This window comes from Salmo trutta, chromosome 37 (assembly GCF_901001165.1).
Source record: "Salmo trutta chromosome 37, fSalTru1.1, whole genome shotgun sequence".
In the NCBI taxonomy this organism is placed as follows: domain Eukaryota; kingdom Metazoa; phylum Chordata; class Actinopteri; order Salmoniformes; family Salmonidae; genus Salmo; species Salmo trutta.
Genome location: NC_042993.1, coordinates 18,124,818 through 18,140,186, shown reverse-complemented (window position 1 = coordinate 18,140,186; position 15,369 = coordinate 18,124,818). Strand labels below are relative to the sequence as shown.

General features: G+C 40.7%; 2 protein-coding genes across 2 annotated transcripts; both read left to right on the top strand.

The window, feature by feature from the left end:
• The first annotated feature begins 3,218 nt into the window (after positions 1–3,218).
• Positions 3,219–6,582, top strand: LOC115176945 (C-C chemokine receptor type 5). Its single transcript, XM_029737366.1, has 2 exons — positions 3,219–3,422; positions 5,249–6,582. Exons 1-2 carry the CDS (start codon positions 3,254–3,256, stop codon positions 6,316–6,318), a joined length of 1,239 nt encoding a protein of 412 aa, XP_029593226.1. The 5' UTR covers positions 3,219–3,253; the 3' UTR covers positions 6,319–6,582.
• A 3,693-nt stretch (positions 6,583–10,275) lies between these two features.
• Positions 10,276–15,362, top strand: LOC115176910 (C-C chemokine receptor type 4-like). The gene is made up of 2 exons (XM_029737296.1): positions 10,276–10,581; positions 13,679–15,362. The coding sequence occupies exon 2, from the start codon at positions 13,683–13,685 to the stop codon at positions 14,727–14,729; it is 1,047 nt and encodes a 348-aa protein (XP_029593156.1). The 5' UTR covers positions 10,276–10,581; positions 13,679–13,682; the 3' UTR covers positions 14,730–15,362.
• The last annotated feature ends 7 nt before the right edge of the window (positions 15,363–15,369 follow it).

Genomic DNA, 15,369 nt, shown 5'->3' with positions numbered 1-15,369 from the left:
GCACACAACGCGACAGTTGTCATAAGTCTCTTTTTTTATTATTTTTTACTGAGACCCACATTTAACTTAAAACACACTCACGTTTTGATCGCTGTTTATACATTAATTTAATAAAACTATGCTACTATAAATGTGTAATTTGGGAATAATTTAATGTAGCCCTGTGGAAAGAATGAGTCCATTTCGTAGGCAGGCTGTAAAGTTGCACAATCTGGGCATGGCGAGCATATTAATTAAAAGGTTATTTCTATTGAGTTAAGCGAACGCATCGATAATGAAGAATTCACAATTGCCAATTCCATAAATCTCTGCTTCATCCTATTGAAAATCCAACTATTTGAATTTAAACCCTGGATCCCAGCATCCCTTGCAATAACTTATTCACTTAAACCCCGCCCCTTTCTTTGCATACCACAACAAAAAAGTTCATTCTAACCTTAATTAAATATGACTGGGCGAAGTGTCAAGAATAAGGAGGCAATATATTCCATTGTGCACTAGAACACAGCAAACATGAACAACAACAGTCTAAACATGGCGGAGGGCAATTCATGTCCACTAGATGACAGCAAATGGTCCTATCACGAACCTACAGGAAGGGTGAGAAATCCATATCTTCATTTAAACCAGGGTACGTAGTGGCCTGTAGTTTGTAAATCCCAAAACTTTCCTTTTGGTTTAACTGATTAAGACTGTCCCCTTTTCTAATTGAGGCCGGTACATGATCAATACCCATAGCTTGTATGGAGGCAGGGTTGCCATAGTGTAAGGACTTGTAGTGCCTTGCCATGGGGTAGTCTTCATTGCCTACCCGTATGGTGTACTTGTGTTCCGCTAGGCGATCTTGAAGGCGTCTCTTTGTCCGTCCAATGTAGAACATTTACATTTTTTTTACATTTACGTCATTTAGCAGACGCTCTTATCCAGAGCGACTTACAAATTGGTGCATTCACCTTATGATATCCAGTGGAACAACCACTTTACAATAGTACATCTATATCCTTGCACTGTGGACATTCCAATCTATAGATGACATGAGTGGTTTTGCAGTTAATGAAATGCTTGACGTCATACTCCATTTTAGAAGCCATATCAACAAAATACTTTTTCTTTGCAATATTTCTGCAATGGTTGCACTGGTTACATTTAAAATAATATCTAGAGAACATTGATATTTCACTGTTCAAATAAAAAACTCAAATGAACAGAAACTAAAAATATATTTCTAACTTTATAATAATGTAATTCTAGTGTTAGATACTTATCATTGCACAAAGATGATGGAATGATTTTATTATTCAGATCAGATATGGATCGATCTGTTTGAGGATTGCACGAAATCATGTTCACTTAACAACATGTATGGTGTAATTATCATACTGTTATTAATGAATAGTGATGGAGTTGTTACATAAACTCTGACCACAGGAGGTCACTGTGTGACTTCAAATCACATAATAGTGTGATTCGACGTGACTGCAACAATCAACAAAGAGCTGCAGTTAGTTTCAGAGTGGGTGGCAAGGAATAAGTTAGCCCTAAATATTTCTAAAACTAAAAGCATTGTATTTGGAACAAAACACACACTAAACCCTAAACTTCGACTAAATCTTGTAATAAATAATGTGGAAATTTAGCAAGTTGAGATGACTAAACTGCTTGGAGTAACCCTGGATTGTAAACTGTCATGGTCAAAACATATTGATGCAGTAGTAGCTAAAATGGGGAGAAGTCTGTCTATAATAAAGTGATTCTCCCCCTTCGTAACAACACAATCAACAACGCAGATCCTACAGGCCCTAGTTTTGTCGCACCTTGACTACTGTTCAGTCGTGGGGTCAGGCGCCACAAAAAAGGACTTAGGAAAATGGCAATTGGCTCAGAACAGGGCAGCACGGCTGGCCCTTGAATGTACACAGAGCTAATATTAATAATATACATGTCAATTTCTCCTGGCTGAAAGTGGAGGAGAGATTGACTTCATCACTACTTTTATTTATGAGAGGCATTGTTGAATGCTGTATGCATGTTGAATGCACCGAGCTGTCTGTCTAAACTACTGGCACACAGCTCGGACACCCATTCATACCCCACAAGACATGCCACCAGAGGTCTCTTCACAGTCCCCAAGTCCAGAACAGACTATGGGAGGCACACAGTACTACATAGAGCCATGACTACATAGAACTCTATTCCACATCAAGTAACTGACGCAAGCAGTAAAATTAGATTAGAAAAAAACTGATTAAAAAACAACTTATGGAACAGCGGGGACTGTGAAGCAACACAAACATTGGCACAGACACATGCACACACACACACACACACACACACACACACACACACACACACACACACACACACACGCACGCACACACACACACACACACACACGCACGCACGCACACACACACACACACACACACACACACACACACACACACACACACACGATAACTTACGCACTATACATACACACTTTACATACACATGGATCTACTACTGTAGATATGTGGTAGTGGTGGAGTAGGGGCCTGAGGGCCAGGAAGAGTAGCTGCTGCTTTGGCAGCAGGTAATGGGGATCCATAATAAATACAAAAATACAAATATAGAGTTGAAGTGTCTATAATTTTGAGTTTGCATCCCAATATTCCACTTTATATACATCACACAAGACTGAAATATAACAAAATTATATCATTTGACATAGAAACACCAGATTTTCTGTGTTTACATTTTTTTAATGGTTATTAATTATGAATTTATTAAACTTTTGATGAGGCCACTAGATAATTTGATTGCAGGAAAGGGCTACATACAGTCTCTACTGCTACATAAAAAGGTTACTTCGCTATACTTCACTCTTCATGGTGTGCCTCATGCTGACTTATTTTTGCCGTATCATGTAAAATGGATGGAATTAAATAAAAAAAATAGTTCCAAAAGTGTTTTTTGGCAGTCCACATAGGATAACGTTTTTTTGGTTCTAGGTGGAACTCTTTTTGGTTCCAGGTAGAACCCTTTTGTATTCCATGTATAACCCTATATGGAAAGTTTTCTACATGGAACCTAAAAAGGTTCTACCTGGAACAAAAAGGGTTCTACCTGGAACCAAAAAGGGTTCTACCTGGAACCAAAACGTGTTCTTCAAAGGGTTCTCCTACGGGGTCAGCCGAAGAACCCTTCCGGTTCTAGATAGCACCTTTTTTTTCTAAGAGTGTACAGCCAAACCTCAGAGTCTAAAATTACCAGTATGAAACAAACCCAACTTCATTATAATACTTTCACAGTACCTCCTTCTAAGGGAGGTGGAGGAATGCAGCAGCAGTACTATAGGCTATTGTACAACAGGATAATACATTCATCTTCAAGAGACTCAGAGAAGAAACACCAAAGAGCTAATGGATCATTAATCATACCTGGTGAGTACTTTTTGTCAACATCTAGAAACCTATTGAAGATATAGAATCTATACCTATTTCTAAGAGGTAACACAACAATTATTTATGCTTTTGACATTTTAAGCATTAACAAATTAACAAAAATTACATAATTACTTGAAGTGATGAATAGAGTTAAAAAAGATAGCCGTTGGATTACCGTACTTAATTTGTGCCCCAACTTAAATACACTTTTGTTAATATATATAATATGAATTATAGACTACTTACAGGACTCTCCAACCCTGTTCCTGGAGAGCTACCCTTCTTTAGGTTTTCAATCCAACCCTAGTTGTAACTAACCTGATTCAGTTTATCCACCAGCTAATTATTAGAATCAGGTGCCCTAGATTAGGATTGGAGCGAAAACCTACAGTAGCTCTCCTACAGTAGCTCTCCAGGAACAGGGTTAGAGAGCCCTGGCAATGACTTTCTAGATTTCTTTGTAGTGAACACCTATAAGCACCTGAAGGTGTCAGAGCAGCCCCATAATCTGTGTAATCAGCCTGTATAAGAAACTAAATATGCCTCTCTGCTAAAATCTGGGTAAAATATGTAAATGAATGTGAGTGTTATTCAGTACATTTAGTAATCTACCAACCTTGCCAGAAGGCATGCCAGCTAAGATAGTTAGACAAGCTAGCTACTCTAACCTGATTGATAGGCTGAAATGGCTTCTTGGTAGCTTGTTATGAGGTTGGGAACCTATCTGGACTAGCTAAACCCAACTTCATAAAATTGCTAGGTGGCTAGTATTATTACAGAGAAACAAACAAACAAAATGTAAAAAAAAATTGCTTGCATTTTTATAAAACAGGACAAATCTGAGGGATAAGGAAAGAGGGCATCTGCCCCTGTGCTGCCAATGAGCATGACGCTTGTGTTTGTGTGTTTACTTGTTCTTTTGTTTGTTTGTGTTTGTTTTTTTGTTTGTTTTGATGAATATTCAGTACAACAATAATATTTGAAAGGAACAATTTAAAGGGGAAATTTGTGATTGTTTTTACATTTAAATTAATGATATATAACCATTGATTTGTAGAGAGTATAATTTACATTCATATAAACTGTACACCAACAGAAATCTAAAATATAAGATTGTTTCACTCCATTGTTTGTAAACAATGTAATTGTAAACAAACACAGTATAGCTTAAAAACATGTTAAAAAGCATCCATAGCTACAGTATGTACATGAATATGGAGCCAACAAGGTTAAAAATCTGTCGCAGTGCCCTTAACCCCAATTGCTCCAGGGGCCCTGGACAATGTTGACCCTGGCTGTGACCCCACTCCCTGTGTGTGTATCAGGATATTTTAGGATAGTTAGGATATTTTTTCTACCTTTATTTAACCAGGCAAGTCAGTTAAGAACAAATTCTTATTTTCACTGACGGCATAGGAACAGTGGGTTAACTGCCTTGTTCAGGGGCAGAACGACAGATTTTTACCTTGTCAGCTCGGGGATTTGATCTTTCAACTTTCCAGTTACTAGTCCAACTCTCTAGCCAATAGGCTATCTGCCGCCCCAACTTCACATGCAAGAAACACATTTCCATTACAAACTTGAACAAGTAAATTCCCACAAGTGTGTAACAGGACTAATATAAGCACCTCCCCCCAAGATTATTATTATAATTAGTAGGTTACATTCTCCAGCCCCATCCCTCAGCTGTTTAACCAAACAGTGGCGGGGTGGCTCCTTTTTTATTGTTTGAACTGCAGATTGCCACTTTGACTATTCAGGTTTATTTTGAATGAAAGCACACCACCTTGACTAATAACAATACTATTTCTGTCTTTCTACAGACAAGGATATGGAGCCAACAACAGATTATAACTATTCCGCCTACTACGATGGTTTAGAAGGGTTAGATACATCAGAGGGCCAGCCATGCAACAATGCCAATGTGAAGGAGTTTGGACGGGTGTTTCTGCCTACATTGTACAGCCTGGTCTTCATCGTGGGCTTCATCGGTAATGGCCTGGTGGTCTATGTCCTGGTGAAGTGTAGGAGGACCAGAAGCATGACAGACCTCTGTCTCCTCAATCTGGCTCTGTCGGACCTTTTCTTCGTCATCTCCCTGCCTTTCTGGTCCCACTATGCCACCGCAGCCGAGTGGCTCCTGGGGGACTTTATGTGCCGACTGGTAACCGGACTGTACATGCTAGGGTTTTATGGCAGCATCTTCTTCATGATGATCTTGACAGTGGATCGCTATGTAGTCATAGTCCACGCTCACAAAATGGCCAGGCTCAGATCAGTCAGAGTAGGGGTCACTCTGTCTCTGTTCATGTGGGCTCTCAGTCTCTGTGCCTCTCTGCCTACAATCATCTTCACAAAAGTAAATAATGAGTCTGGGCTTACAACATGTAAACCAGAGTATCCAGAGGGTAGCATGTGGCGCCAGGTTTCTTATTTAGAGATGAATGTCTTGGGTCTACTTCTCCCTCTCTCCGTCATGGTGATCTGCTATTCCAGAATCGTTCCGATGTTAGTCAATATCAAAACCACCAAAAAGCACAAAGCAATCAAACTGATAATCATCATAGTAGTGGTCTTTTTCTGCTTTTGGACTCCATACAATGTGGTCATTCTCCTGCGTTATCTGGAGGCACAGAGCTATTTTGGGGACTGTACAACTCACAAGAACATAGACCTGGCAATGCAGTGGACAGAGGTGATAGCGTTCACACACTGTTGTTTGAATCCGATCATCTATGCCTTTGTAGGGCAGAAATTCACGAGTCTTGTCCTGAAGTTACTAAGAAAATGGATGCCATTGTTCTTCGCCAGGCCTAATGTTAGTGAGTTGCCTGAACAAAAAAGCTCAGTCTATTCCAAGTCTTCTGAAATAACATCTACAAGATTGCTGTAGATTGACTTATATACAAGCACAATTCAAATATAAAAAACTTTGAGAAGGGAAAAGACAGTAAAAGATGTAAGGAAAAACTAAAAACAAATGTAAGGAGGATTTCTTTGAAAGTGTGGGCACCCTAGCTGTGAATCTATGCTTACAGTAGATAAAGTAGTTATCCGTTGCTCTTTTGTATCTTTACATGCTACAATGCCTTTGTTGATATATTCCTTTAAAGTGTTAGTTGAGTCCTCATATGGTATTGTGTGAAGTGTGAAAAAAGTTTTAAAAAATTGACAGTATGTACAGTGCATTCAGAAAGTATTCAGACCCCTTTCCTTTTTCCAAAATGTGTTACATTACAGCCATATTCTAAAATTGATTAAATTAAATGTTTTCCTCATCAATCTATAAAAATAAAAACAGAAATACAGTATTTACATAAATAGTCAGACCTTTTGCTTGAAATTGAGCTCAGGTGCATCCTGTTTCCATTGATCATCCTTGAGATGTTTCTACATCTTGATTGGAGTCAACCAGTGGTAAATTCAATTGATATGACATGATTTGGAAAGGCACACATCTGTCTATATAAGGTCCCACAGTTGATAGTGCATGTCAGAGCAAAAACCAAGCCATGAGGTCGGACAGGATTGCGTCAAGGCACAGATCTGGGGAAGGGTACCAAAACAGTTCTGCAGCATTGAAGGCTCCCGAAGAAAACAGTGGCTCCATCATTCTTAAATAGAAGAACTTTGGAACCACCAAGACTCTTCCTAGAGCTGGCCGCCTGGCCAAACTGAGCAATCGGGGGAGAAGGGCCTTGGTCAGAGAGGTGACCAAGAATCCGATTGTCACTCTGACAGAGCTCCAGAGTTCCTATGTGGAAATGGAAGAACCTTCCAGAAGGACAACCATCTCTGCAGCACTCTACCAATCAGGCCTTTATGGTAGAGTGGCCAGACAGAAGCCTCTCCTCAGTATAAGTGACATGACAGACTCTCAGACCATGAGAAACAATATTCTCTGGTCTGATGAATCCAAGATTGAACTCTTTGGCCTGAATGCCAAGCATCACGTCTGGAGGAAACCTGGCAACATCGCTACGGGGAAACAAGGTAGTGATGGCATCATGTTGTGGGGATGTTTTTCAGTGGCAGGGTGGGAGACTGGTCAGGATCGAGGGAAAGATGAACGGAGTACAGAGAGATCCTTGATGAAAACATGCTCCAGAGCGCTCAGGACCTCAGACTGGTGCGAAGGTTCACCTTCCAACAGGACAACAACCGTAAGCACACAGCCAAGAAATGGAGCAGTGGCTTCAGGACAAGTCTCTGAATGTCCTTCAGTGGCCCAGCCAGAACCCGGACTTGAACCCGATTGAACATCTCTGGAGAGACCTGAAAATAGCTGTGCAGCAACGCTCCACATCCAACCTGACAGAGTTTGAGAGGATCTTCAGAGAAAAATGGGAAAAACTCCCCAAATACAGGTGTGCCAAGTTTGTCGCTTTATACCCAAGAAGACTCGAGGCTGTAATCGCTGCCAAAGGTTCATCAACAAAGTACTGAGTAAAGGGTCTGAATACTTCTGTAAATGTGATATTTCATTTCTTTTAGTATTTGTTTTGCAATAAAAAGCAGTTTTTGCTTTGTCATTATTGGGTATTGTGTGTAGATTGATGAGGGGAAAAAACAATTGAATCAATTTTAGAATAAGACTGTAATGTAACAAAATTTGGAAAAAGTCAAGGGGTCTGAATACTTTCCGAATGCACTGTACATATAGTTATATTTGTATATTACAGGTTTTTCATCTAAAAATGTGACAAAAACCTGACTGGGGTATCTGCCTTTTAACAAGCTAACCACAACGCTACGCTGCGTTTTTTGGGGGGGACTAAAAAGGGTCACTACACTGCTGTCTGTTTAAAAAATATACACAAATAAAAAAGCTGAGACTGCTGGTTTGTAAATAGACAACACAATAGGATGTGGCATGAAACCAATGCCACTTAACAATGCTATGTTACGTACTATATACCATGTACATGACTGTATAGGATTTGTGATTACCTTGTCTTCATTTTTTTCAATAACATGTTTCTTTTTTATTTCAAACCACACTTTTGATAGTTTGTTAATGGTATACGGTATTCTGTATGTAATGGGCATTTAGAAAATCTCAATAAAGTCTTGTTCGGTGACATTTCCCTCTGTACCTTTACTTGATGTTGACTTATTCAGCTTGGTCTACATGCACAGAGAGACATCACTTCACACCAAAACAACTAAAACAACACAGGGATATAGCCTTGACATAGCTTACATGAAATAAGGAAGTGAGACTCAGAAGTGTCAAGTAAGTCAACGGCCAGCCACTTCTCGTTAAAACCACAAAAATAGCATTGTAGAACTAATATTTCTTGGAAACGCATAATCAAATCATATCAAATTCATTTATATAGCCCTTCTTACATCAGCTGATATCTCAAAGTGCTGTACAGAAACCCAGCCTAAAACCCCAAACAGCAAGCAATACAGGTGTAGAAGCACGGTGGCTAGGAAAAACTCCCTAGAAAGGCCAAAACCTAGGAAGAAACCTAGAGAGGAACCAGGCTATGAGGGGTGGCCAGTCCTCTTCTGGCTGTGCCGGGTGGAGATTATAACAGAACATGGCCAAGATGTTCAAATGTTCATAAATGACCAGCATGGTCAAATAATAATAATCACAGTTGTCGAGGGTGCAACAAGTCAGCACCTCAAGAGTAAATGTCAGTTGGCTTTTCATAGCCGATCATTGAGAGTATCTCTACCGCTCCTGCTGTCTCTAGAGAGTTGAAAACAGCAGGTCTGGAACAGGTAGCATGTCCGGTGAACAGGTCAGGGTTCCATAGCTGCAGGCAGAACAGTTGAAACTGGAGGAGCAGCACGGCCAGGTGGACTGGGGACAGCAAGGAGTCATCATGTCAGGTAGTCCTGAGGCATGGTCCTAGGGCTCAGGTCCTCCGAGAGAGAGAAAGAAAGAAAGAAAGAGAGAAAGAGAGAATTAGAGAGAGCATACTTAAATTCACACAGGACACCAGATAAGACAGGAGAAATACTCCAGATATAACAGACTGACCCTAGCCCCCCAACACATAAACTACTGCAGCATAAATACTGGAGGCTGAGACAGGAGGGGTCAGGGGACACTGTGGCCCCATCCGACGATACCCCCGGACAGGGCCAAACAGGAAGGATATAACCCCACCCACTTTGCCAAAGCACAGCCCCGACACCACTAGAAGGATATCTTCAACCACCAACTTACCATCATGAGACAAGGCCGAGTATAGCCCACAAAGATCTCCGCCACGGCACAACCCAAGGGGGGGCGCCAACCCAGACAGGAAGACCACGTCAGTGATTCAACCCACTCAAGTGATGCACCCCTCCTAGGGACGGCATGGAAGAACACCAATAAGCCAGTGACTCAGCCCCTGTAATAGGGTTAGAGGCAGAGAATCCCAGTGGAGAGAGGGGAACCGGCTAGGCAGAGACAGCAAGGGCGGTTCGTTGCTCCAGTGCCTTTCCGTTCACCTTCACACTCCTGGGCCAGACTACACTCAAGATAAGCACAAGAGGCTGGAAAAAGCCCAGAGCAGTGCCCTTAAATCGTGTAAAATATTAACTGACTTGCTCAAGGGCACAACGGCAGCAGGCAGCACATGAGTTTCTGATGTCAGCAACTCTGTGGTTGCTGGCACACTCCTACCAGATTTCCCCATCAGCCCTGAGATTCAAACCGGCAACCCTTCGGTTACAAGCCTACCTCTCTAAACCTCAACCTCCTTCTACTACTACAGACATAACCCACACAAGGACTACTTCCACGTATGAATGTTACAGAATGCACCTTTTAAAATGTTATGTACTCTATTAATTTTTCATTTCTATCTTTCCATCTGAAAAGCAGGTCAAAGCAGCATCTACATACGTGACAAATATCTGTATGTTTGATGGTGTTTCCCTCACCCACACTCATTCCCAGACATTTAGTTATAGGGCCATTACAGGAAACCCACAGTCACACCTCAGCCTGCTCAATGCAGCAATGCAAAGAAAATAGTTATCTAGAGCACACCTTACTAGAAAAAAGTTTCAATCATTGGTACAAAAGAATAGAGTAGAGAAAACCTAAGAGTAGTTTCCCGGCCAGACTGTTTCAACCAGCACATACGTTATCACCAGAGAGAGGGTTACAGCATTCAATCTGTACATCAGAAAAGAAGAGATTGGGGTAAATAACATATATTTTCACTTAATCATAACCTGCTTATAGACATATGGCCTACAAACATACACGCAGGCACAGACAGTCTGTGAAGGGGTGTTAGCCTCACAGGAACTACAAAATGGGGTCTGTCAATAGGGGGTGTCAGTGTTTAGCAGGTGGTGGTGGGTGATGTGTGAGATCATATGGGTTGTGGTTTGATTCTGGTTTAGGATTAAAGAGGATGTAGAAATAGTCTTTAGATCCATTTACAGTTCTGTGCTTGTATAATTTTTGGGGATTTGTCAATGCATACATTCTGAGGGAAAAAGTATGGTTTTGAAAATGTAAATTAAATTTTTATATATATATATATATATATTAAAGAAGACATTGTATTAGTACATTAATATGGCCCTACGGGGCAATATCTTTTAAAATTAACAATGAGTGTGTCAAGGCTTTGTAGCTGTTGTTCTTTGAACCAAATAAATGTCAGTTTTCAGCTTAATAAATGCCTTGTTGTTAGACATAAGATTTCCGAAGATGTATTCTAAGGGGCTGTTTCTTTGTAATCTCCATCAAGTATGTAAATTAGGTTAATTCCCACAGGTTGTTTCGAATTACACATTTCTCTTCATATCAGTCATCATAATGTTTTAAAGTTTATCATTACACTCTGTGATTCATTTGAAACCATTGTAATTTATTTTAAAGAATCATTAGTTAAAACACAGTTACCATGGAAACTGATAGATGACATGTTGTTAAAGTGTTAAGTAATACAAGTATGATGCCATAATGGTGTATGTAGGAGGATGAGTGACAAATAATAGCGTTAACATTTAAAGTAACATACAATTTTATAATCTCTGGCAGTGTGCAGGTAACCATTCAGAACAAAAGGCATAGAATTAGGAACTAGAATACTAGAATGAACATTAACCTTCTAATAATGGGATAAAAGTCAGCCATTTTGGTCAGGGGTGATAAGGTATTGTGTAAAATAATGAATTTGAAGAATGTTTCTGCACTGTATGTTTGTTAGCTAGCTAGCCAGACAGTTTTAGAAGAATGATTCCATACATTTTTCAAATTCTATTCAAACAATGCAGTCAATCCACATCCATACACTGGCTGATATCAGTTGATGATAGGTCTTAGACACGTTGTAAATGCAGTACTGATATTGTATCATATAATAGCACTCCTTTCCAAGAAAACAAAAACTGTTTCAAGTTTTATTGTCACGTGCACAAGTACAGTGAAATGCCTTTCTTGCAAGCTATTCCCCAACAATGCAGTAATCGATACCAGCAGTACTATAACATGAAGTAAAGTAGAACAAAAACACACGAGAAATAGAAATAAGAAGAACACGAGAGAGTAAGTAAGCTATATACAGGATCAGAGCCAATAATATATACAATATACAATGTGCAGGTATACTGGAGTGGTAGAGGTAGATACATGTATGTATAGGGGTAAGGTGACTAGGCATTAGGATATATGATAAACAGAGTAGCAGCAGTGTATATGACGATTTTATGTGAGTGTGTGTGCATGTGTGTAGAGTGGGTATGAATGTGTGTGTGTGTTATATGTGTGATTTCAGCTGATGTACGAAGGGCTATATAAATAAATTTGATTTGATTTGATTTTGATTTGATTTGATTTGATTTGATTTGTGTTTGTGAGCAAATGGTGTGTGTGCTTGTGTTGGAGAGTCAGTGTGAGTGTGTGTGAGTGAGTGTGTAGAGTCACTGCAAAAATGTAAATAAAATAAAAGGGTCAATGCAAGTAGTCTGTGTAGCCATTTTGTTAGCTATTTAGCGGTCTTATGGCTTGGGGGATAGAAGCTGTTCCGGAGCCTGTTGGTGTCAGACGTGGTGCTCCGGTACCACTTGGTGTGCCGAAAGGAGAAAGAAGAGTCTAAGGCTTGGGTGGCTGGAGTCTAACAATTTTCTGGGCCTTCCTTTCACATTGCCTCATATTGAGGTCCTGGATGGCAGGGAGCTCGGCCACAGTGATGTACTGGGCTTTCCACACCACCCTCTATAGTGACATTTATGGTCTGTTTACATACATACTGAACAAAAAGATAAATGCAACATGCAACAACTTCAATGATTTTACTGAGTTACAGTTCATATAAGGAAATCGGTCAATTTAAATAAATTTGTTCGACCCTAATCTATGGATATCACATGACTGGGCAGGGGCGCAGCCATGGGTGGGCCTTAGAGGGCATAGGCCCACCCACTTGAGAGCCAGGACCACCCACTGGGGAGCTAGGCTCAGCCAATCAGAATGAGTTTTTCCCTATAAAAGGGCTTTATTACAGACAGAAATACTCCTCAGTTTCATCAGCCGTCCGGGTGGCTGGTCTCAGTGTATTTTAGAGGCTATTTATACAGAAACTTGACATAAAACCCGTATAAACTGTATTTATATGTTCATATTTTAGGTAGACAATAATTATATTACACAATTTGTAATATCACATGTGTTTCTGATATTACATTTTCTAAGGGGTACGTAACTGGTGGCAGTGAAGTCAGACGCAGGAGAGCAGAACTAGGTAATAGCCGAAGCAGTTTAATTTCAAAACCAATGGCATAAAGAAATAACCGACATAGGTACAAAACCCGACGCGCACCAGTAAACATGTGCACAAGCACTTACAAACAAACGATTCCACACAAAGACATGGGGGGAACAGAGTGTTAAATACACAACACTTAATGAGGGAAATGAGAACCAGGTGTGTAGGAAAACAAGACAAAACAAATGGAAAATGAAAAGTGGATCGACGATGGCTAGAAGACTGGTGATGCCGACCGCCAAACGCCGTCCGAACAAGGAGAGGAACCGACTTCGGTGGAAGTCGTGACACATTTCCACATATGTAAAATCAGGATTATGCCTCTACTGCCATTCATTCCAATTAGACTGCTTTGGATTTCTCCTTGACCACTATAGCTGCCATTTTAACCCCATTCTGGAACTTTGAGGGTTTATAACATAGAGATCCTATTAAATTACTACTAGGGCTATGACAATAGGATGCACACAATACAGCATTGATTGTTAACTAACAATTCACACCATCCTTTTTTCTCAGTAAGATGAACACAACCGAGGCCACCAGCACAGACGATTACAGTGGCGATGACTACTATGGCAACATGATCAGCCCCTGTAGCACTGGTACCAGTCTAACCCAAGGGTCCAACTACCAGCCCATTCTCTTCTACCTGGTGTTCACCCTGGGTCTGACAGGCAACAGTCTGGTGCTCTGGGTCCTCCTCAAGTACATGAAACTGAAGACCATGACAGACATCTGTTTGCTGAACCTAGCCCTATCTGACCTGCTCCTTGCCCTCTCCCTGCCTCTCTGGGCCTACCACGCCCAGGGTCATGAGTTTGAAGGTGACAGTCCGTGTAAGATCATGGCTGGTGTCTACCAGGTGGGATTGTACAGCAGCATCCTATTTGTGACCATGATGAGTGTGGATCGCTACCTGGCCATCGTTCACGCCGTGACCGCCATGAGGGCCAGGACGTTGCGCTATGGAGCGCTGGCGAGCATCATCGTCTGGGTAGCGTCCATCGGCGCTGCTCTCCCTGAAGCTATCTTCGCAGCAGTAGTGTGGGAGGATGACGAGGACATTGGTTCAAGTTGCCAGCGGATTTACCCAGAGGACACAGAGAAGACATGGAAGTTGTTACGGAACTTTGGTGAAAACGGAGTGGGGCTCGTCCTATGTCTGCCCATAGTGGTTTTTTGTTACATCAGTATTCTCACTGTACTACAGAGGTTAAGGAACTCCAAAAAAGACAGGGCCATGAAACTGATATTCGCCATCGTGGGTATGTTTGTAGTCTCCTGGGTCCCTTACAACATTGTGGTTTTCCTCCGGACCCTTCAGATGTTTGACATTGGGAATAGCTGTGAGGCTTCAACACAGCTTGATAGAGCTATGGAGGTGACAGAGACTATAGCGCTGGCTCACTGCTGTGTCAACCCAGTCATCTACGCTTTTGTAGGAGAGAAATTCAGAAAGTGTTTGGGCACTGCGCTCTCTAGATATCCGCTGTGTAAAAAGCTCAGCAAACATGCAATGGTGAGCAGCAGAGGATCAGAAAATGAGACTTCTAACACACCTGTGTGATTGTACTGATGAAAGACAGTACTTTCACTGCCGAAAACCTGTTTGATGCATTTTCATTGAGCAGAAGACCAATTTCTGTTCGTATGGAATAATGAAGTATTCTTCTGAACACAGACTTGCATATAAATTAAGTGTAACTGTATAATATTTAACTTTAAATGTATTTTGATGAGCTCTGACTATTTGTTTAAGGGTGATGGGCTGTTTATGTTTTGATTACCCATGTACTTATTTCATGTACAGTACAGGCCTGCACAAAATGTTGCTATAGCATAATATCAATATGTTTTGCATAGAGATTATTTCAACTTTTATTCTTATTGTATGCACACATATTTGTTATAACATTAAAACATACCTAGGGGCAGGGTTGTGGCCAGAGGACTGCTGCTGGATGGCCTGTGGCTGTCTGGATACTCATTGGCTACATTTTCTGGCCAAATATTATTTTGATCGAATTTTGACCGTCCTTTGATTGAGGACCTGTTTTGGTATTAACTTGAACTTGGACTTCGAGTCAGGAATTTGACCTTTTGGATTATTTTGAACTTTTGTTGGCTGAGTAGGTATTTGTGTTCCTTTCTGGAGGGTTTTCTCAATAAATCAACCTGTGAATTTTGTTGTGCTCAAACATATTTGT